This window comes from Corvus cornix, chromosome 8 (assembly GCF_000738735.6).
Source record: "Corvus cornix cornix isolate S_Up_H32 chromosome 8, ASM73873v5, whole genome shotgun sequence".
NCBI classification, from domain to species: Eukaryota; Metazoa; Chordata; class Aves; order Passeriformes; family Corvidae; genus Corvus; species Corvus cornix.
Window position 1 is genome coordinate 6,181,522 of NC_046338.1, and position 22,590 is coordinate 6,204,111.

Consider the following 22,590-nt stretch of genomic DNA (forward strand, 5'->3'; position numbering starts at 1 on the left):
ATTTCCAGGAGCTGACCAGGAGCTATTTCACAAGCAGTAAAGGCAAAAATCAAATAGTTCTACCTGTCAGTTTCAACAACAGATCATCTAAAGCAAAATATTCTCTTAGAAATTTAAGGGCAATTCACGTACTAGCAGAGTTCTGAGAATACTTTGGTGAGCACTCATCTTACTACTGCAGATGGAAATTGTCCCTCTAATTGAGTTTCTTTTGGCCCTGGGATTTCTTGCATGGCTGTGAGTGGGCTGATACTTGAGTTAATGAGTCAGCTTCTATTGCAGTTCCTTAATAACTCACAGAAGCATGACTGAGATTACCATAAATTTGAGCAAAACCCTGTTGTTTGCACACCATGCAAAGGAGTTTTTTAAACATGTTGATCAAAGTTCATTAGTGGCCGTTTATTTTAACATCCTAAAAAAGTCTTTCTGCATTTAGCATTTGCAAGTCAGGTGCCTAAAGCCAAAAACAAAATTGCAATTGCATGTGCCATCCTTTCCAGTGGTGGTTTTCCGAAGCTTGCAACAAGACAGTAGAGAAGAGTCTAGAAGGTGGAAGAAACAGTGACAGAGGAGGAGATGAAAGTTTGTGTGTCATGTGCTGCACTTATCCAGAAGAAAGGAGTTTTTCATACACCTGTGTTTGATGCTTCAGTCTTTTCCTTTAAATGCTCACTCGGAGCACCAGGTTGTGCAGCAGAGTCGTGGTTAGTGCCTTGAGCTGTTTACAGATTACCTGGGAGAGCTACAGTGCACTGCAGGACAGCTTGATTTTGGTGTGGATCATGTGTTTATTAAAAGTGGATATAAAATTGCATTGTGTGATCTTCCACGATAGCAACCTGCCTCAAAGCCAGCAGGTTTGCCCCTGGGGACTTTCCTTGTCTCAGAGTCATGTCATGTGGAACAAGCAAATGGAGGACATGCCCAAAGCTCCATTACTTCCTAAGCCATTTGCGGGCACTGTGGACATCATGATCAACTTAACAGCAGTCTGGAGTCTCAAAATAGTAGGTGGGATAAGATCAAGAAAATATGAAAAGTAGCCTGAGGCCATGTTTGTTCCCTTCCAGTCCAAGATGTGCCAGCTGTGGCCTTCACACTGTTTAAGCTCCTTTCCCTTGCATCATTAGTCAAAAAATGGGCTTATTTGTGTTTAGTAGCACAGGCCCCACATTTGGGCAGTGAAGTTCAGTGCAGTTTTGCCCAATTTTGTGAAAAGTGCCTTGTGGGCAGAGGTGTCTGTCAGGCACTCTGTGCTGGGGAGCACAGCAGCCTCTCTGGGCAGTAGGTGGAGTGTGTGTACCATCCGCACTCTGGTGTTTAACTGTGACTAACCTGTGACGTGAGAGCAGGAGATTCCTTGCACTGTCTCCCTGGAAGCCTGAACCCTCCTCACTGGCTCCTCTGCCAGGTCTCAGGCTAATATTTACTCTTGTGCTTATTTTATAGATGATTACAAGTGCTGTGCTGCTAAACTGTAGAACAGTGTGACGTGAGCCTACCATATGTTAAGTGCAATTCGTCGGGGGGTCAGATGACAGCATGATTTCAGGAGAAGGCAGGAAACTGTCAGAACCAATTTGTTTCAAATTATACTTTTTTAATGTGGGAGGACATTTTTCCCAAAGCAACTGAGCTGAAGAATATTCTTGATGTATCAATTTCTAATAAATTGAATTCCAGTTTCTCACTAAGTATCTCTTTTGAATTGCATTTTAGTCTCTTCAGATTTTAAATGAAGTTTAAATTTAATACTATTCCATGGGATGCATTCAAGTGCCCTGTCTATCAGCTTAGCTAGTCAGTTCTTTGTGAAACTATTAGTAGTATCCATCCTCCTTGCTAAACCTGCAGCAATGTGATCAGGCCATGAGACATGAACAATGACCTTGCTTTGCTTTCATTGTCAAGATCCCTAATTAAAAGAATGGTTTAAAAATAACATGCAAGAGCTTTTGCTTCGGGAAAGTTGATGGATTTTAGTCAATAACAGCTGAAATAAATATGAACCAGTCTCAGTGTTGTCTGATAATGTTTTTGAGCGTTGTCCTTGTTTGTCCTGCAACTGCTGTGTGAATCCCCGCTGCTCACATGGGGAGTCCTGAGTGACAGAGCACTGGATGTCTTGGAACAAGAATTGAATCAATGAGATACTGATATAACGTAGTGACAGTCTTGGGAATTAGATTGTGGGATGTCATGAGGAACTTGCACAGAATGCTGAGAGTTACCACACTGGATCATGTCTGTTTCTAGGAAGCGTTATTGCTCCCTACTCTGTGTTCTATGTCCTTCAGAGTAGTTTATATTTTGTGGGGAAGTAAAACTGAAGTGTGTTAGCATCAATTTAGAGAAATTAGAAGAATGTAATTCTGGAAAAATTACAAACACTTATTACCTTGACATCTGTTTTATATTGTCGCAATATGCCCTGTAATAGACTTTGTTTGGAAGCTCATTCCTGGTGTTCTGGGATTGCTTATATCAGTTGTGACATAGGTGTGGGAGATAGTTATGGGTTATTTATGGTTAGAAGGTGTGTCCTGACAATTAAATATAATGTGCTCGCTGGTGCCAGTCCCTAAGTGAGTGCAATTTGTTTGCAGAGTTACTCCTTAGGCTCAAGTAGCTGCTTGTGATTTGGTTCCCAGATTCTCAGTCTGATCCCAGTGAGCATTACATTGCCCAGCTCCCGGCACTCCCTTGGTTGATGGAGTTTGTTGGCTAATTCGTGTAAGGCTCCCTGTGGAGAAAGGGTGGTGCTTGAAAAGGTGATTCATGTGGCTGACCCAGGCTGCTGCGCCAAATTGCTCCTTGGAGGAGCACCTCTGCCTCGCCAGGCAGAGGGAGACTCAGTAGGCCAGCTAGGGAGTGTGAGATGTAAAACATGATTCCCAGTGACACCCTTCATATTCCTATTTTCTGGGTATCCCATTGTAAGAGAAGCAGTTTGCAAGAGGTTTTTTTGAGGAGAAGCAGCTTTGCTGCAGTGTTTTGTACAAGCAAGTGTTGTAATACTAATAACAACTACTTCTAGATTTCTTTAATTTAGGCTGTGTCTACTGATTGTTACTACTTTAATATAGAAAGTTTGGGATATTCAGGCGGCAGAGTGAAAAGTAAACACTCTTTAATACCTCTGCTGGACTAGATAGGCTTATGGACATTCCATAGAGTGAACTAACTTGCTCAGTGAGCTTCTCATGCCTGTGTAATTACTCAGTTCAAGAATTGAGAATTAAGGGTGTCAGATTTGAAGCCCTCTTCTGATGAATGGGCAATATTCTTAATCCAGCTACTGCTATCCAGGATGCAGTCCCATGCAAGGTGGGAGTGGGTTCATTCCTTGTCCATAGAGATTATAACTTTGTGTTTGGCTGTATAAAATATGCAGTATATACGGTATATAAAATATACTTTTGAAACTAAAACGTAATTGAGATCAACTTGACAAAAGGTTACATTATTTTATATGACAAAATCTGTTTGAATCATTCTTAGTGCTATTCACATTCATTTTATATATGTTTTTATATTGTATGGAAGATACCAAATGCTGTAAGGCCTAGTGTCAGTAAGGGCTCAATGAAATATCAAGCCTGAAGATTTCTCACTTCAAAAAATGTATGTTGGAAATATACTATGGAATTTTTTTTTGCCGAAATTCATTCCTCAGGATGCTTTGTCTTATTTCTGCCTTGAAGTGCTACTTTTTCAAAGGTCCAAGTATTTGTGGGTTTCATCTGGACAGTTTGAAGAAGCTGGATATATCATATTTTGTTACTTATTTGTATCAAAACTTTTGCTCTCAGCAGAAAATGAAGCTGGTTTTATTTTGCTAAGTATTTGATTTCCATTAAGTCACTGATTTTCAGTAATGATTTTACTGTCTTTTAATTTCTTCTGTAGTGACATGCAAGTCAGTATTTTCATTATTTTTTCCGAGCTAGATGTTATAATAATTGGTCTGCAAATATGAGTAATATTTTTTCTTGTAGCAGTAATTAATGTAATACATTGAGTTTTAAAAATAAAACCAAAGAGAAGCAAAATCACAACCGCCCCCCGTATTTATGTGAAAACAATTAACTGCACTAGTTAAGTGAAAAATAGATGTCCGGGGGAAATGAGAATATGATTACAGACTTCAGTGTTTACACACTAAGCAATAAAGGTGTGGTGGTGTAACACCCCTCAGTCAACAAGGACACACAAAATATGTAAATCTGTGTTGGGATCATGCTCTGAGGGCTCTCCCTGATACCTTTCCTGGTGCCTCTGATAGACATCTCTCAGAGTTCCTATTTATAGTGTAGCTGGTTTGAAAGAGTGTCCTTGTAGTCACATACATCATGTTCCAGTGACTTTCCAGTGCAGTGGTGCAGTAACTTTTAAACAGATTTTGTCCCAGCACACAGTGAATGTCTTACTGTGCCTATTTACAAGTAGGCAGATCTCTTGTTTGATACATTTGCATATTTATATTCTTGCTGTTGATATCGTGGAACTAATCCTAGAGTGGGCTGATAAATGCTCTTGCCTCAGGAACTTGAATCCTTAAAGTTGGTTATCCGTCATGCTGTCATTGAATATGAACACAGTGTTATACTTGATTGCTGTAGTTCTTCCCAAAGGGAACAGGAATACTCTTCTTTTCATCATGTTTTTCCACTGATGGTAGTGGGCCAACATCATTGAAAGCTCCTTTTGTTCTTCGCATACTTTAAAATGTTTTTTTGCCCTGACATCTTTTGCTCTGCTCGTTGAAAATTTTATTTTCTTCATACCTCAAACTCTTCTATGCAGTGAACCACAGCAAACAAGAATACACTGTACAATGGTGATGTGTGGGTTTTGTCTTGCTTTTCAAAACCCTGTGTTTTGTTTCTGGAATGCTGTTTAGCAGCACTTAGATCATGCTGATAAGTTGTTTCTCATTTTCTTATGTTAACCATGTAATACATCCCAGTTTGCTGCTCTGTCACCAGGTGTTTTCCAGGCTAAGCAGTAACTCCATGAAAAACTATTAGATAAATTAATATATGCATTTTTATCTTTGATTGCTCTGTAAGCAGTCAGTGCCTTTTGGGGAATTTGGTGAGCAATCTGTAGCTGACGCTGCAGAAGTTAAGCCAGCAAAACACAGCCCTGGTTTTTCCAGCACCTTGAACCCCTACCTCTGTTTGCACAGGAACATGGTCTGCTGCAGCTTCAAGAAGGAGCATCATCATACAGCTTTAGGTCGGTGCTGTGTACCATGCTGTTGCTTTGCTATCATACTTTCATGACCTTTGTGTTAGGTAAGATTGTTTATAATTACTCTTGGATTTGGTTAGTTCTTGTGGGACACAAAGGGGAAAAAGATTATTCCATCACCTATTTATTGGTGAATTGTTTGTTTGTAACCAGATTAAATGTAACTTGTTTGTGGGGTGTTTTACAGTAGTGATCATAACTGAAGAGTGTGTTTTAATATTCAAGATGGAGGTTTGTTTAACAGATAAGAAGGCAGATAATGGGGATGGCCAAGAAGGTTGTGAGAACTAAATCTGTTTTAGCCAAGCGCATTATTGGGGAGGTTAAAATAATGGCTGTAAGTGATAAATGCTTTGTTGATGTTGGACTTTTTTGGGGAGGTAACAGCTTCCTGCTAACATTTACTTCTGTGTTATCGCCTGCTAAATCATTCTACAAAATGTGTTTGTGCCTGAGTTTTCAAGTCAGGAAGCGCAATGTTGTCAGGGCTTCCTGCTGCTGCCTTAGTGCAGCACCAACCTGTATTTATGCCTTACTTAGTGGAGAGAGGAGCCAACATATTGGCCAATTGAAGATGGATAATTAGTACCTTGCGTTCCTGTTCTTTTTTTTTTTTTTTCCTTTGTTTTCTAACTATTTTTATCACTTGCATTTTTACACATTCTAGGGACAGGAAAAGGAAACGTTGAGGAGGCAGAAAGACTACTTAAGCCTTATTTGGCGCGCTATCCAAAGGTAAAATTAATCTTAACTTATTTGGTGTGTTCATTTAATGTTTTCTTGCCAAAAAACAAAGATCTATACTGTATGGTCAGATTGAAAACTGTTATAGAATACTTGTATTTTTATTATTATTTATTACAGGGAGCCATATTCCTGTTTTTTGCAGGCAGGATAGAAACACTAAAGGGTAATATTGATGCGGTAAGTAATTATTTTGCTCTTGAGAAAGTAAATTTCAAAGGCTTTGGAAAAATTCCTCCAGGAATGGTATTTCCTTTTTGGCTAATGCTTCCTCTGGATTTGGCCTATATGTAATTTGTAGTTTATTGAATTACAAGTAGGAATTTTGTAAACTATTTTGACTAACTTGTTTCTCCAGCTCATTTTCCTACCCCTCTCAAGTTCTGGTGATAATCTAGCCCAGCAGTATTGATGACACAGTTTTCTCATTGTTTTTCCTATCCTGAAGCAAGATGTGTCTTTAATGAGACCCATTGATAATCCTTTGCCTTCACTGTGAGTAGAGAGCCATAAAAGACTTGAAAAATTATTAAGAATACATGTCCAAAATACTGTGAGACAGAGTATCATCTGGTATGCAGGGCAGTATCTCCCTTGACATCTGTGGAAGCACAGCAATAAATGTCAGCTGAGCATCTGTCCTTTGCCTTCAGTTTCTTAATTTCCCTAGACACAAACATTCATTTTGATTATGCTTAGAACAAAACTTTCAGGAGTGGGGAGCTCTGTGGCAGGGTAAACTTGCTAACACCAGGATGACTGTGTAGCCAAGAGCCTCTTGTGCCAAGCCAACAGATGTGATTTTGGGAAACACTGGGCTGTCAATAATTTGGAAGTTGCAGGGGCCATGCAGGCAGATCCTGGAGCCCCGATGTGTGTTACAGCACCGCTGTCTGTGCATTTACACGTGACTAAGGCAGTGTTTGGAAATCTCTGTGTGCAGGCCGTCAACAGGTACGAGGAATGCTGCGAAGCTCAGCAGTACTGGAAGCAATTCCATCACATGTGCTACTGGGAGCTGATGTGGTGCTTCACCTACAAGCGCCAGTGGAAGATGGCTTTTTTCTACGCAGACCTGCTGAGCAAAGAAAACACTTGGTCAAAGGTAAGTTCAGCAGAACAGGAGGGCAAGAGGCCCTATAGTATCTACTAACTTTCAATCTAATTAAGTTAACTTTCTGTTGCTTCGAAGGTACAGCCTATAAAGTAGTATAAACCTGGCCTGCTGTGGCTGCTACAGAACAATGTGAATTGCAAGCATTCAAATCTGAATCTTGGTGGGCAAGCAGAAATCTTTTGGGCCCAACCGGTAGATGAAGAGTAACTTGTTATAGATGCTGTGTGTTGACTGGTTGTGTCATCAAATGTTGCAATTAATGGTGCAAGTTGCCATTTCTTTAATTATGCTATGGATAAAAGCTCTTCTGGTGGTGAGCAAGGTTAGCCACGGTGGTGCCTCCAGGGTAATAAATACAATTAGAAGTGGTGCTCATCCCTGTGCATCTGGAAGGGAGAAGTTCTTCAATCCAGAACCCTGGTAGCTTTCCTCCCTTTGTCTTCCCTTTCTGCCTTTTTAAAAATGGGGGTTATGTTTCCCCTATTCCAGTCAGTGGGAATTTCCTTGGTCTGACTTGACTTCTCAGATATGATGGGCAGTGGCTTAGCAACTTTATTCACCATTTCCCTCGGGGTCCATGAATTTGTGCACCTTCAGGTTCATTAGATGGTCTTGAGCCCAGACTTCTGCACTGGGCAGTTCATCTCACATTCTCTACCTTCAGCTTCTGTGACTTGGGCAGGGAGGCTGGGGCACTTGGTGGTGAAGGCTGAGGAAAAAAGTCGGGGTGCTTCAGCCTTCTCCAGATCCTGGGTCAGGGTGCTTCAGCCTTCTCCAGATCCTGGGTAACCCAGTCTCCTGTTTTCTTCCAGAGAGGGCCCACATTTCTCTCGTCTTGCTTTTATCACCAACATACCAATAGAGTCTTTTCTTATTGCTCTTGCCATCCCTGGCCAGACATCAGTGCTTTAGCTTTCCTAACCTGATCCCTGGCTGCTCAGACAATTTCTCTGTATTCCTCTCGGGCTACCTGCCCTTCCCTTCACCCTCTGTAGGTTACCTTTTTGTGTCTTGAGTTTGTCCAGGATCTCCTTTGTCACCCACATGGGCCTCCAGGAGTCTTTGGCTGAGTTCCTCTTTTTTTTGGGACGCATTGCTCCTGGGCTTAGAGGAGGTGATTCTTGAATATTAATGAGATTTCATGGGCCCCTCTTCCCTCCAGGGCTTTATCTCATGGTACTCTACCATACAGATCCCTGAGGAGGGCAAAGTCTGCTCTCCTGAACTCCAGGGAGTGACTGTTTTCTAGAACCTACTATTTGGGATATGTCGCCAAGTCGTGATGGGACACAGAGACTGTATAATACTAGGTTTTTTCTCTGAGCATGACCTTATCTTAGGTTTTCTAGCATGTGTTCCTAAGAGTATTAAAAACTTACTTTAAGCAAGCATGAGATTTGTTCTTGGAATTTGGACACAAACTATAAGCTGATACATACTAAACAAAGACATATATGATTTAAAAACAATATTCTGTACTCACTTTCTAAAATACTTCTCTCTTAAATTTTTGTAAGACTGTGAACAAAGGTAGGAACTTCTTCCCTTTATGTTGCTGTTTTGCGCTTTATATGAATAAAGATGATGCTGTAAATTCATTTTTCTGTATAGATATTCTTCATTGCATTTACAGGCTACTTACATTTACATGAAAGCTGCTTATCTCAGTATGTTTGGACCAGATGACTGCAGTCCTTTTGGAGACAGTGAAGCTGAATTATTTAGGTAAAATTTACAAACTCACAGTTACAACTGGTTACTATCTCTTCATGTCACAGTGTTGGGGGAAGAGAGGCAAAGTTATTCATCATGCAGATTTGAAGATTTGTGCAAATAGGGTTGGATTGGTAGGAAATTGCAGAGTTAAACATCCTTTAGGCTAAAGTGGACCCTGAGTTCAGACAGCAGGTTTCTCCTGGCCATACAGTGGCTGCTGCTGTTCCATGTAATACATTCTTTTTCAGTTGCTTCCTTTAATCAAAATGGAATGTAAGATGTGAAAGCCTTCAATGGATTGAGCTGCAAGATGTGTTCTTCCTTAGTGGGAACATCAGCGCAATTTGATTCTTGGGTTCTGAGTCTCAGAGAAGTAAGAAATAATTAAATGTGCAAGTGGATCTATGCATTATAATTTATAATTATAAATTATAAAAAAGTGAGATAACCTCACTGTGTTAAAGTAATGTTTCAGCCTGCTGGAACAAAGAAAATTTGGTTACTTTAGGATTTACAATTTTTGTATGAAATCTAATTTTTTAAAATGTGATTACATGATACTTTTCAAGTTTTCTCTGTCTTTTGTAATCATTATAAACAGATTTCACTGAATTTGGAATCCATTATGAAGTGAATAGTTTTAGTCTTTGGGAGAACGGGAAGACAAAAGCTAGTTTGCCTCTTTCTTAGTCTGTGAAGAGAGATGAGCCCTTTATAAGTCAGGTGCATCATCTAATTTAATCTTTCAGTGGGGAAGAGTCCCTCTCCTCCTGCTTGATTAAAGAGGAAGCCTAGAGATAAACGTGCCCTGCATAAAGACAGCTTTTGTGAGTATGTATGGCTCAGCTTCCCCAAGGTAGCAATAGCCCAGTGTGTAACAGCTTTTTTAAGTTCTCCTTGTTTTGATTTTTTTTTTTTTTTAGTTTGAATGTCTTCATCCCAGAGGTTCACAGGGGTAAAATTCCTTACATTTTCCTTTAAACTTTCAGGATTGTTCCCAGTCTGAAACTGAAAATTGCAGGGAAATCTCTGCCCACAGAGAAGTTTGCAATTCGGAAAGCACGACGGTATCTTTCTTCAAACCCTGTTCCTTTGCCTGTCCCACCTTTGGTAAGTCAGAAATATGCACATACACTCCCTTTTCAACATTTTTGTAATTTAGAGAAATAAACCCGAGGTAATTGGAATAAAACATCTTTCCTTGTTTCTAAGGTAAAACCTCTGCAGGAGACTGGAATGTTCCCAAAGCAAAGCCAAATGAATGTGAGGAATGCTGTAAAACTGGGGCATGCACCAGCCACAGGGAACTCAGCCAGTTGTTTGTGACACGTAAATGTGTTGCATGTGTAACTCATTATTCCAGCTATAGAGTAGCGTGCTCCCAACAGCTTTCTTTTGGTTCCCTTTGGAGGAACTTTGCCCTGGGTCTCTTCTGTCGTGTCATTTGCTAACAGAGGACTTTAAGGTACAAGGAGGAGTGGTGTCAAGGAAACAATGGAAGGATTGGGGACTACATGTAAGGAGCTGTTTAATGTGCACCTGATTGATTGCAGTTTGGTGCTCTCCAGAGCAGCTCACGGGTGCTGGGATGAAACAACCGACTCCTTTGGCCACTCCAGGAAACCATTGCGACTGTTGGGGTTTTTTTGTTTAGTTTTTTTTCCCCTGTAATGCTGGCCTGTTCCCTGTGGCCAGCTGCATGAGACACCCATTCATGGTGCAGTTACAAAAATCTGTCCACAAAGAACATGTAAAAGAGAACATAAAAGGGTTTTGAGTCCAGGGATTTGCCAAGTGCAGTGGTGTTAACACTTGCAGCACTTTGAGCTGTTATGCTTTTAAGAAGGAGTTGGATAATTAGTAAATACTCTTTAAAAAAATGCCAGAACAAGGAGAGCCCCTTGGAGACCACTCCCCAGCCCACCAAGGGTATGTGACGCTCTGCCTCTTGAAGAAATAGTTGTTACAGCAGAGTGTGGGTATTCACCAGGGGCTACGTTCCACTAATAAGAGTGAAGTGAGAAAAATAATTAGGTTACTTTGATGTTCCTTTCAGGTTTCAGAGAGGAAGGAGTGTTCACACCTGGGGTTTGGCTGGGCTATCCTAATGGGATTTTGACAGAGCAGGTTTCTGTACCAGGAGCTCTCTGGCCGGGCACCGCGTCCTTGGCTGCTGTGCAGTTGCGTTTCCAAGGCAGCAGATGCCGCAGCTGAACAGATAAAAGCACTTTATGGATGTGGAACTGGGGGCAGAATCTCATCTCCAGGATTTTTCTTTTCATTATCAGGGGACTTGCTGGAAGGAGTGAGTCCTCAAGCAAGTCTTAGCTCAGAGATTTAGCCTTGAATAAATGTGGTTTGAACACTTCTCTTTGAAAACCATGTTAATGAATCTGCACTAGGTACAGTAAGCTCAGCACAGGTTTTCCAATCAACAGAGACCAGATGGTGAAAGCAACAGCGACTGGGGTTAACATGCTGTTTCAGCTATTCTAGCCTGACAACTTTTTGTGCCCTAGTTCCACAATTCAGTTATTCTATATAAAAATTTTATCCAAATGCTTTAAATTATCACATGCAGACAAGGTCAGGTAAATAAATAGAATAAATACATCAGACACTGATCTCTTCTCTCTGGTGATCAGTGACAGGGCCTGAGGGAATGACATGAAGCTGTGTCAGGGAAGGTTTAGGTTTGGTATTAGGTAAAGGTTCTTCACCCAGTGGGTGGTTGGGCACTGAACAGGCTCCCCAGGGAATGGTCACAGCACCAGCCTGACAGAGCTTAAGAAGTGTTTAGACAACACTCTCAGGCACAGGGTGGGATTCTTGGGGTGCTCTTGGGCAAGACCAGGAGCTGGACTCAATGATCCTGGTGGGTCCCTTCCAACTCGGGATATTCTGTGATTTTATGATTAAATAACATGTCATGGAGGCCAGTTGTAATATTTTCATCTTTCACTTTGTGATTGGTAGTAGCAATGGGCATTTGGTGATATACTCTAAGAACCCCGAGAGCAAATAGGAATTCAGCCAATAGTTTTAATAAAATTTACTCTAAGGACAGTTGAATAATAAAGAAGTTACTTTCTTTGGGAACGTCATACAAACCTGAGGAATGTAAGAGGTTTACAGTTCAGATTTAAAATTCTGTCAGTTTGTTTGAAGCTTGGCTTAAAGTTTAGAGGGTTTGTCTTGCTGTCCTGAGATTTCATACTTTTTCTGTGGAAGCAGTACCTCACATTTATTTATGGGTGTTACTGCCTTGGCTGGGAGAGAGCTGAAAAACGAGGGGAGACCTTAATGAAAGGATGATTATCCATGTACCGTCAATGTTTTAAGTCTGTTTTGTTGGTGCTTGCCTTCTTCTGTAAGTGAGATTGTGTTTGCATTCTGTTCAAGCAATGTCCTTTGCATTGTGTGCAGTAAGTGGCTATTGAGGTGTCTTCCAGGGCTAATTTGTTCTGAAAACCAGTGTAACAAGTTTTCAGTTGCAATGAAAATACGTTTTGACAAACTGACTTTATTTAAGGAAGCTGTAACTTTTTCATCATGCAGAGATAAACTGAAGTATTTGACAACTACATTTATCCAGTGCTGTAATTAATGATGCTGTCATTTCTCCCTGACCCTAGGAAATGATGTATATCTGGAATGGCTACGCTGTAATTGGAAAATGTCCCAACTTAACAGAAGGCATGTTAGAGACTTTAAATGAAGCAGAAGAAGCATTGGCAAGAAGTTCAGGTAACCAGTGGTACGGTTTAAGCATTTATTTTACAGGGCAATAGCTAAAGATATTATCTGTGAATAGAGAGACAGTCATTAGTAAAGTTAATTGGATCACAGGAGGAACATAGATAAGGAAACCATAAATGGTTTATGCAGATAGGAATATTTTTTATTTTTAATATAGCAATAACTTAAAATAATAGTAAGTGATTTTCTATCCACAAATGTATGTTAGGAATGGTTTATGATGTGTTAAAGGACTGTTTATTTTGCTAGATCAAAATCAGTATATGCATTGGCTTGATTATTTGGATCCTGAAGCTTTGTTAACCTCAGATATTTCAATTTTGAAGGATAAAATAGGAGAGGAGTTTGTTTTTTTGTTTTAAAAGTGCTGTCAGTTTATGACATGACCTTTGGGCTGGCTGGTGTCACCAGTGTGCTGCAGAAATCCAGGACACAAGGGATGGCCTTCCTGTCAATGAGCACAGTATAGGATTTAACTGAAACAGGCTCTGCTACCACATTTTCTCTCAGTCTCTTAATTCACTATCCATGAGAAAATTGAATTGGTGTTTATTTCTTGTCAGTCTTTCCCAGTTCCTGTGGGAGTTCAAGCAGTCTGCACAGCTTTTCTCACAAAGTTTTTCCTTGACCAATATTTGATCTCATTACTTTTATATGCAACCTTCCTGCAAAAGGATCAAGCCCCTGTTGATAAAGGAATATAGGCTAAAACACTGCATTGCAGTCTTTTCTAGGGCCTTGGACTTCTGTGCAGTGAGTTACACAAGATTTGAAAGGGTTGCCTGAAAGACTGGCTGAAACTATCTATTTTTAATTAATTGAAAAAGAGAATGGGAAAATATTTTCAGTGAAGGTGACATCCTAGAAAAAGGCCTTTGACCATTTCACCTTCTTTGTCACCCATTTTGTTTCATCATCAACAGTATTTCCCTGTTCCATTTTTTTTCTCAGTTGGCAAACTGTGGGTAAGGCTGCATTTTGCAGGGATTTGTAGCCGATTCATGTTTCTAGAACACTATGAGGACATGAAATTGAAAACTGGGATGTATTTTAAACATGCCAACAAATTAAAGTGTTGCCTGTTTCAAATACTGACTTGCTGTTTTCAGGCATATTTAATGAATTGGAAATGAGCAACTAAGCTGAAGATTTTTGCTTGTAAACTTTTAAGAGTAAGCTGCCTATGTGGATTGGCTATGAAAAACCCAGTAGTTTTCTTTGAAATGTATTATGCAAAATTTTCTGATGAAGAAAGGGTGTTGATAATAAGGACTTAGAACTAGGTGAGGCTGGTAAGACTCTGGGCACTCAGAAGTATAAACTCCAAAGAAGAAATGGTAGGATGTGAGGTACAGGTAGCAAAGTTTCACATATTTTTATTTAGCCAAATGAAGGTAGAGAATTGACAAAATTCTTGCCCATGAATGGACTATGAGACTACAAGTCAGGAAGCAGAAGAGTTGTACAGGGCAATAAAGGCAAAGGGTGGAGAGACTGTAAATTTGACTTCAGTATTTACGAAATGGACACCCTAAATTAGTTTTTAGGTGTCAGAGCAGTAAGACTGTGGAATAGCCTTTCAGTGGGAGTAGGGAGGGAAAGAACATCCTAACAATTTTTGCACAAAGTTTGATCAATTTTTGAAAAGCTTGATGTGTGTTTGTCTCTGCATTAAATTCACCAACTAGTTCTTTTCTGTGTTTCAGTAGATGGACTGTGCTGACACTTACCTTTGAAAGTTTCCCTACAGGTAGGAAAGTCTCTTCTGTTCTAGAGTTTTCTAAAATGTGCCATTTACTTCCTCCTGCAGCTACAGAACTACTGGCAGATGACCGGTGTGTGATAAAGCTGTTAAAGGGATTATGCCTCAAGCATTTGGGCAAGATCTCAGAAGCAGAAGACCATTTTAATTACATCTATTTAAAGTAAGTTTTCATACCTGGCATGTAGGAGAGCTCTTGAGTTTCAAGTAAGAGGAGATGTAGCCATGATATGAATAGAAGGGAGAGGACTGCAGTATCTTTAGTGTTTACTTCAAGGTATTTAAATTTTAATTTCCAGTGTTGTTAGCCATGTGTTGAAGAATTTCAAATATGCAATTTTTATTGAGGTATTTTCTCCTTTTGGGGGGACTGTAGGTGCACAAAATTTTTCAGATACCACTTACTTTTTTTGCCCCCTTCCTCTTCCTGGTCATGAAGAAGCTGTACCCAAGAAGCCAAAGGCACTCTGCAGGTGGGAGCGTGATTACAATGGGAACTTCTGCACATCATGTGGTGCATGGCACCTCTTCTTGTCAGCTCACATGGATAGAGCTCATGATGTTGTCATCTTTTCTAACACTTTCCTGATAATAAAGGCATTATTTTCTAATCCTGAGATTATACATATTGTGTAGGATGCTTATGCAAAATACACATTTAATAACCCAGAAGAGAGCTTCAGATAGAGAACATGACAAGTGTTGTAATAGAGATTGATAGCTCCTTCTGATCTTAGCTAATCTCCTAGTTATTTGTGTTTGGACCTGTTAAATGAGGGAAACAATATATCATTTCAAGGTCTCTAGGCTATTTCTTTTCCAATGCAGTGAGAAGAAGATAAAATATGACCATTATCTAATTCCAAATGCCTTGCTGGAGCTGGCAATACTGTATCTGGAGCAGGATAGAAGAGAAGAAGCAATAAAACTTCTGGAAAAAGCAAAGTAAGTGAAAAGCCTGTGTTGGTGTCTGATGGGTCAGTTTGGTGTTTTACCGGTTAGCAGGAAGCAGAAGCATTTCATTAATATCGTGGAAACTCATTTCATTTTTCCTGTGGGAGTGTGCATGCCTTAGTTTTGGTTTGGACCTTTCCAGTGGTAGGTGTTACATTTGTTCAGTTTGGGACTTGCAAAAAGAGCCAAAAAAATTTAAATATCTTAATCTAAATGTCAAAAGTTTCCATAAGAAATAATCCATGTGTAACAAAATGTAATAATCTTTGTAGTCTATTTGCTTATTCATATAAAAGATGTATTAAATTAAATCAAAGCTCTGTGTTATGGCTAAAATAGCATTACTTAAATTGATGGCCAGCAGTGCCTGTTTCTTTCCTTGATGAAATACATTTAAGATAATGCTTCAGGTTACACTTGGTATCTTTGTATTGTTTCATCTGCATCGAGGCAACTTAAACACCTGCTTTTACTGTTTTGTGTGATTGATTTTTCTAGCAAAATAGGTTTATTGGGAAGTTGGGCTTGATCATATGTGTTCTTTATTATAAAATTAATAAATACAGGGTTTGCGTCTGTTTGAACCTTTACTTCTCTGCTGAGCCAAATTTTGGCAGTGGTGGGGAGAGAGGAAATCCAACCCAAACAACTCTTCCCCCTCTTCAAGCATCCCAGCATCAAGGTAGTTCACCTCTGCCTGGATCCTGAGCGAGTCCAGATGTGCAGAGTCACTGCCACAAGCGTCAGCAGCTACAAAACCGATGCCTGCGCCCGGTTCAGAGAGGTCACACAGAATTTCTATGTTGTTTTTTGTCCAAGTCAGGCCACTCTGCAAGTCAGAGTAGCAAATCAAGCCTACCAAAGATTATGACAAAAGCCTGTCAGCACAAAAATTAAAATATTGCAATCCTTAATCTCCTGTGCTTGTGAGCCTGGTTCTCTGTAGACTCATGGAAGATATTAAGAGCAGCAAAAATTGCATTAGCAAAGTGCAGTGGAAAGTGTTTCAACTGGCTTCATGTTCCTCTAAACACACCTCTCCTGTCCTCATTTCCTTTGTTCACATCTCTCTTAAGGAGAGCTCTAGAAATGAATGATTTGGAGCTGCTGATTACAGCTGGAACTTCTGTCATTGCTGCTTGGCCATTGCACATTTCCCTGGCAGCTCTGAATGTGTCTCAGGTCCCCTCAGGAGAAGGTGTTTGGATTAAAGGGGTGCACCAGCAGACAGCAACTCTGAAAAATGTGCTGTTGCCCAGTGTCTGAAAGCTGCTACTCAGACTTGCTGTGCTCAAAGAACTCTTGAACACTGTTGTGACATGCAAAAAAAAAACCCCTCATTACAAAACCCCTTGTTTCAGTCAGTCATAAATAAAAGTGCAGCTCTTACATTTCCACCTGTGGCATTAAAATGCTCTATGTTTATGAGCTTTCAGCTACAAACACTGAGTGTCTCAGCAGCCACGAGAGGGAGAGCAGGGCGTTGGTGGGGTTGGGGCTGCAGAATTCTGTTTGCAGTTGGCAGGAGCGCAGGCAAGCGCTTGGCTGGTGCATGACGCTTGATTTGCCTGACCTAAATCCACATACTGCTGCTGGCTTGGATCCTCAGCTCTGGTAGAAAGAGTGGGATGAGATGATAAACAGTTTTGGCTTGGTCATGCATGGAAATATTTCTATTTGTATGACTGTAAACTACAAACAAGAATATCAGTGTACTCATGAGAAATACAGGCTCTGCATGACAAAATCTATTTAATTTAAAGGAAAAACTTCAAGAGGTTTCAAATCAGCACACAGCAGAACCTCGCCACCTCCTTTTCTCAGTCAGCCTCTTGGGTGTTGCATACATAAAATTATAAGCTGGTGTAGGATGGGCATGGAATTCCTGGTTTTCACCAAGAGACTGGCACTGCCACAGACAGATACCACGCTGCCATGCTTGGTTTGAATTATGAATTCCGAACTGAAAGGCTGTTAAGATACACAGAGTTTAATACTTAATGTTATGTTTCTGTAAAGATGACAAATATCTTCTACAAGAAAATTAGCATGGTCTAATCCTCTTTTGTATCTGGATTCTGTATCCATCCTGTAGGAGCTGACATGCTAATTCCTACTAAGTAGGATCCGCACTTTCTATGTGGTCCTGGGGAAAATTTTTTGGTTTTTTATATAAGCTTTTCCATGAAAATACAGATTCTTTGAATGCTCCAGTAACTCTTTAGAGCATGACAGAGCTACTGGAAACTATAGGCAGATGACGGTGCGGAGCCAGGCACTAGATGTGTGTGGTGGAAATCCTGCTAGTCTTCCCTGGGATGGTGAATTGCTCCTCAAAAGCTGATATGGAATCTGGTGTGTGCCCACTTTCTCTTTCCAAGCTCTGGAGCAGCAAATTGTCTGCCTTCATTTCCTACACACAGTATTTGTTGGCAAACACAGGATGGAGATGGGGATGTTCCCCTCCTCTGGATCAGGACAGGTTCTCTTTCTCTCTCTCTCTCCTTTTTTTTTTTCCCCCCTCTCCTCTTTACTTTCTTGAAATGAGTCTACCTTATTAAAATGATTTTTTTTAATGCTGAAAATATTTGTATTCAAATCTGTCAGTTATACTTTGGGGGGGGGGGAAATTCTAATTTCTGAATGTAAACTAAGTGGATGTTACAGATAATTAATATGGACTCAGTATTTTGATTGAGTGGATCAGATTCAATTTCTTATTAAGCTATATTTTTCTGGTAATTGCCAGACAGTGGAATTACAAATAAAGAACAAAGAGCTGCCTTGTTTGGCCAGGAACACATGCCTTGTATTTTAGAGTAGGCAACAAAGGAGCTTGTGAAGAAAGGCTTTTTTGCTGTCTACAGTTGTTTTGCTTAAAACAGTAATACAAAGATAACTTGGAAATGTTTAAAATATATATATTCATCAGAGTGGATCTTCTTTTGTTTCAGACAAAACTACAAGAATTACTCCATGGAAACAAGGACACATTTCAGAATTCAAGCTGCCCTGCACCAAGCCAAATCCACCCCAGAAAATGGAATGCACTGTGGAGCCTCAGCAGTGTCGTAACTTTTTCTTCTTTGATGTTCTGTTTGTTGCAAAATTTGGTGCAGAAAATTACCAACACTTTAGATTTATTTTTCCTTCTCTTTCAAGTCAGTGAAAAACCAAATAACTTAAAATTTCAAAGGTGATGCATAAAACATTAATCTAGTGTAATAACATGGCAAAAAATCTCTCAAACCAACCATAACCCTGAAAAATATTGTTTTTCCAACAGTGGCTTTTTGAATACTTACATCTGTGTAATTCATTTTTCAATCGTGTGCCTTTCTCTTGTGTTCGCAACATTATGTTGTAGCTTGCTTAGTGAAAGGGGAACATTTGAAAAAAAAACAAACAGCAAAACTTTAAGATTTCCAGATTTAATCTCAGTTAATTCTAAATATTTGTTTGGATCCATACTACTTGGAGTTGAAAAGGAAAACATTGCTTTTTCCCAGTACCTGCTTAGTTGGAATGGTGTGAGAAAATCTCACAGCAGGGAGGAGCTCTGGATCCTGGGCGTTTCTAGTTGGGCACAGAAAGCTTCTCTATACCAGCTTTTACCAGCCCCATTTTTGCTTCTGTAAGAAACCTGCTGGTGAAAAGAATGGTCTCTCTTATGCAAGTACCTTGACTTTTTCTTTAGTTTGGTTTTCCTGTCAAGTCTGCTGCTTGTAGCAGCTGAATTAATTTACTGAGGATTGCAGGGGGAAAGGTGGTGACAGTATAAAACTGCATCACTTCTTCTTTGACAATGGAAGGTTCTTAGGAAATGTCTTCTGTCAGAATGAACATGATCTGAAGCTTATGTCAAATTTAAAGCACAAGTCCTTGAAGGTCATTTAAGAAATGGCAACACTGCAGTGGCTGGAGCGATTCTGGAGTTACTGTGACAGCCCATCCCTTCCTACAGTGGCTGTTTTTAGGATTCCCAAGCTGACATGTCCATGTTGCAAGAGGCTGATGTTCCCTGTGGGAGGAAGCCGGGGCTGGAGCAGCTCCCTCAGCACAAAGGAGAGGCCTTTATCTTTTTGCTCTTGATTGATCTTTTGGGAGATTTCCTGTGTAAGGGGCTTTGAGAATAGAGCAATGAGCTTGGTCTGCTTTCCAACGCCATGGAATTCCTGCTTTGCTGCAAAACTGGTGAAGTCAGTGGTACCACAGCTTTGACTTGTGGTTGCTGTTCTCCAGGCTGGCTCCATGTCTGTATGCCTCTGGGGTTTTGGGGCACACTTCTACCTCCCTTTTGAAAGAGCTTCTTCCCCATTACCCATTCTGATGGGTGGAGATGGGAGGTCTTCTGAGAGCCCTTTTTCTCCAATGGAGATGTTTGTCAGGAAGATTCATATCTATGTACCTCACAGTGAATATCCTTTCTAAAGTGATTGTTCCCAGCAGAAGAGAAAATTGACAGTTTATAGCTCTGCTTTTGCCTCCTCAAAGGAAATGAAATTGTTTTATAACTGTAAATTAATATGCAAGGAGACAGAACCACCAGTTCCTCAACAAGGAGAACTTGCATTGTCTTAAAAATAGATACCCTTTATAAAAGTCTTTCCAAGTTAAAATGATAGATGGAAAACGCATTTTTAAAGTGACTTTCTCAGATAAATTCAGTTCAGATAAATGTCTCGATTCAGACAAAATTCGGTATAAACAGTTACGCTATTTACAAGCTGCACATCAAGACTTCAGTGTAAAAATTCAGTCATTCTTTGTATAGAATAAAAAAAGTTTCTTGTTCTACTTCATGCATATAACGCCTCTTCTTCCAGTTGTGTCCTTTTCAAATATTTTGGCAGCCTTAGCATCTTTTAAGCAAGCAATGCCATGTGAAAATTAGCATAAATTGTACTTTGCAGAAACTGAACAATCCTTCTGAGTGTAGATTCATTCCTTGTCTTTGAAATTTCACCCACAACTTGGTTTTGCCTGATCTTAGATACATCACACAAAGGATGTACTGTGTGATACTCAGCCAGCTTCCCTGATGCTTTGCAGCAATGAAAATCCCAAGATTTTCCTAAGCTTTTCATTGCCTTCCTAAGACTTTCCTAGTCTCCTCTAGTCAAACACCAGCACCAGTTGCACTGTAGACCTCATCTGCAGCTTCAGCTGAGTGCTTTGTAGTTCACTGTGATGTTTGACTCCTTGGCTCCCAAGCCATAGGAAATAATCACCTTCCTCATGCAATGAGGATTTATGGACTGTAACAGTATGGATTCACTTGAGGAAAAGATGAGTGGAAGGTCTGGTACATTGTCACTGTGTAAGTTTTTGGTGTATTATATTTTGAATTGCCCAACATCACTCTGCTCATCAGTTCCTTCATTTTGGTGCTCCTCCATGGCAGGCATCCAGACTCCGTGGGGTCAATCTGGGCTGGAAGGTTGATGCTGGGCTGGTTTTTCCATTTCTCTGCATGGTGCCTGGAGCAGCTCTGCAGGACAGTAAATTGCTTCCTCAGTCTGGAGTCCCAAATGCAGTGAATCAGGGGAAACACAAATGTGTGAGTTCTCACCTCAGGGTATTCACTTAGCAGAAAATAGTGGATATTGTCATGGAATTGTACATCAGAGATTGAAGCATGGCCCAAGATTCAGGAAATGGAAGTACTACTGCAGATGGATATAGTCAACACCTCAACTGCAGAAAGAGCAGTTCCTTCTGCATTCAAATACTGAACTGTCTTGAGCAATGCTTGAGAAACCCACTCTGTGCACCATCTTTAGCCAACAACTGCTGCAATCAGCTCTTCCCCATCTTCAGCAAAGCCAGAGATGTTATCCAAAGACAAAAATTACTAACTCAGACAGCAGAAAAGTTTTCTGCACTTGGTAGGACCTTTATCATAAAACCTACAAACTTTATTTCTTTTTCAATGCATTTTTTTTAAACTAGCACTAGTAAGTGTTTTCCTGCCAGTAACCAAGGAGGGGGAGAAATTCGTTCTCAGTTTCCTGGATATCTGCAGCAGTGGCCATGGTGCCCCATGGGATAATGCTCTCACCTGAAAGTGGTGCTGGCAGGAAGGGCAAGGCAGTAAAAGGGGCACCCCTTTTATCATGGGCTCTGTTATGTGGAATCCCTGCATGCAAGGTCTCTCACTGAACTGAGGGAAGAGAGGGGCTGAAGAGCCAGCAGCTCGTGCTGAGGTCTGATGAGGTGCAACTGCATCAGCTCCCAGCTCCTGTAAGTAATATGAGATGAGATACAAGCTGTTGGGCAAAGGACACTGGGCTGGAACTGAATATGGTCACAGCTTTTCTGGATGGCTAGAAGAGAAATTGATGAAGCCACAAACATGGTACAGAACTACTGTGATCTGGAAACACACACTTAAAATTGCTCAACTCCACCTGTGGCACGGGAGCCTGCTTTGCTTACTGACACACAGTTCTATTGCAATCAACAGTTCACATGTGCCATCAAGGATGGATGGTTTAAGGACTGTCCCCTTCTGACTGTGCCTGGCCTCGGGCTGTTTACACCTCAAAACTTGGCTTAGGAAATCACATTTTATGAAATACAGCAGCGTAGAACAGGATCATCTCAAACATTTTCTCCCCTTTCACACTGGTTTTGGCATTAAATGCTGTATTGAGTGCTTTAGTATTTTTTGTTATTTGTGGCCTGGGTCCAAGACTAAAAGCTCACAGGCTGACAGCTTGTGTGCCTCTGGCCCAACAGGGACGTCAGCTAATGCTCCTCTGTGTGAGACAAGGCTTTCCTACAGGTCAGTCCCAGAATGCAAAAAGCACTCCCAGGAGTTTAAATACAACACTCAGCCTCCAGTTCCACCTGCAAGATGTGTTACTTTGCCTTCTCACGCATAAAAACACAGCAGCAAAGCAAATGTATATGAAATGACCAAAACAATGCATTCAACACTGTTTCCCCTCTGGGAGGAAGAGGAGAAGATAAAGAGGTGAGTCATGTTGTTTACGGCTCTACAGGAAAATGGGTAATGGTTGGCAACGTCACTGATGAATGAGATTGGGAAACCTGAACAGACTAGAAATGAACTTGCTTCTTTTCTCATTATGTTCTGCAAATACATTTTGGTGGCAGATTACGTGCAAAGCGTGTACCAACAAGTGTTTTAATTGAATGATTTGTTATCATAGAGTATTTTTTAAAGATGCTATCTAGGTTTGCTTCAGGTGTTTAAAAAAAACCCCACAAGTACTTTCTTTTAAGGACGTGCCCAGTCAATTCCTGTCTCTAA

General features: G+C 40.4%; 1 protein-coding gene across 4 annotated transcripts in view; it reads left to right on the forward strand.

The window, feature by feature from the left end:
- TTC39A (tetratricopeptide repeat domain 39A) overlaps positions 1-22,590 on the forward strand; it is a 51,672-nt gene that overhangs the window by 24,642 nt on the left and 4,440 nt on the right. The window contains exons 9-18 of one of the 4 annotated variants that reach the window (XR_005602516.1): positions 5,195-5,303; positions 5,927-5,994; positions 6,124-6,183; positions 6,947-7,108; positions 8,754-8,845; positions 9,826-9,946; positions 12,472-12,583; positions 14,406-14,520; positions 15,186-15,302; positions 18,266-22,290. Coding sequence is in view for 3 of the 4 variants with exons in the window: in XM_039556261.1 (XP_039412195.1) it covers positions 5,195-5,303; positions 5,927-5,994; positions 6,124-6,183; positions 6,947-7,108; positions 8,754-8,845; positions 9,826-9,946; positions 12,472-12,583; positions 14,406-14,520; positions 15,186-15,302; positions 18,266-18,386 (1,077 nt within the window). In the remaining variant the exon portion in view is untranslated. Of the gene's footprint in view, positions 1-5,194; positions 5,304-5,926; positions 5,995-6,123; positions 6,184-6,946; positions 7,109-8,753; positions 8,846-9,585; positions 9,664-9,825; positions 9,947-12,471; positions 12,584-14,405; positions 14,521-15,185; positions 15,303-18,265; positions 22,291-22,590 lie in introns of those variants that run through there. The other 3 variants (XM_039556261.1, XM_019291698.2, XM_019291699.2) reach the window with 3 other exon arrangements.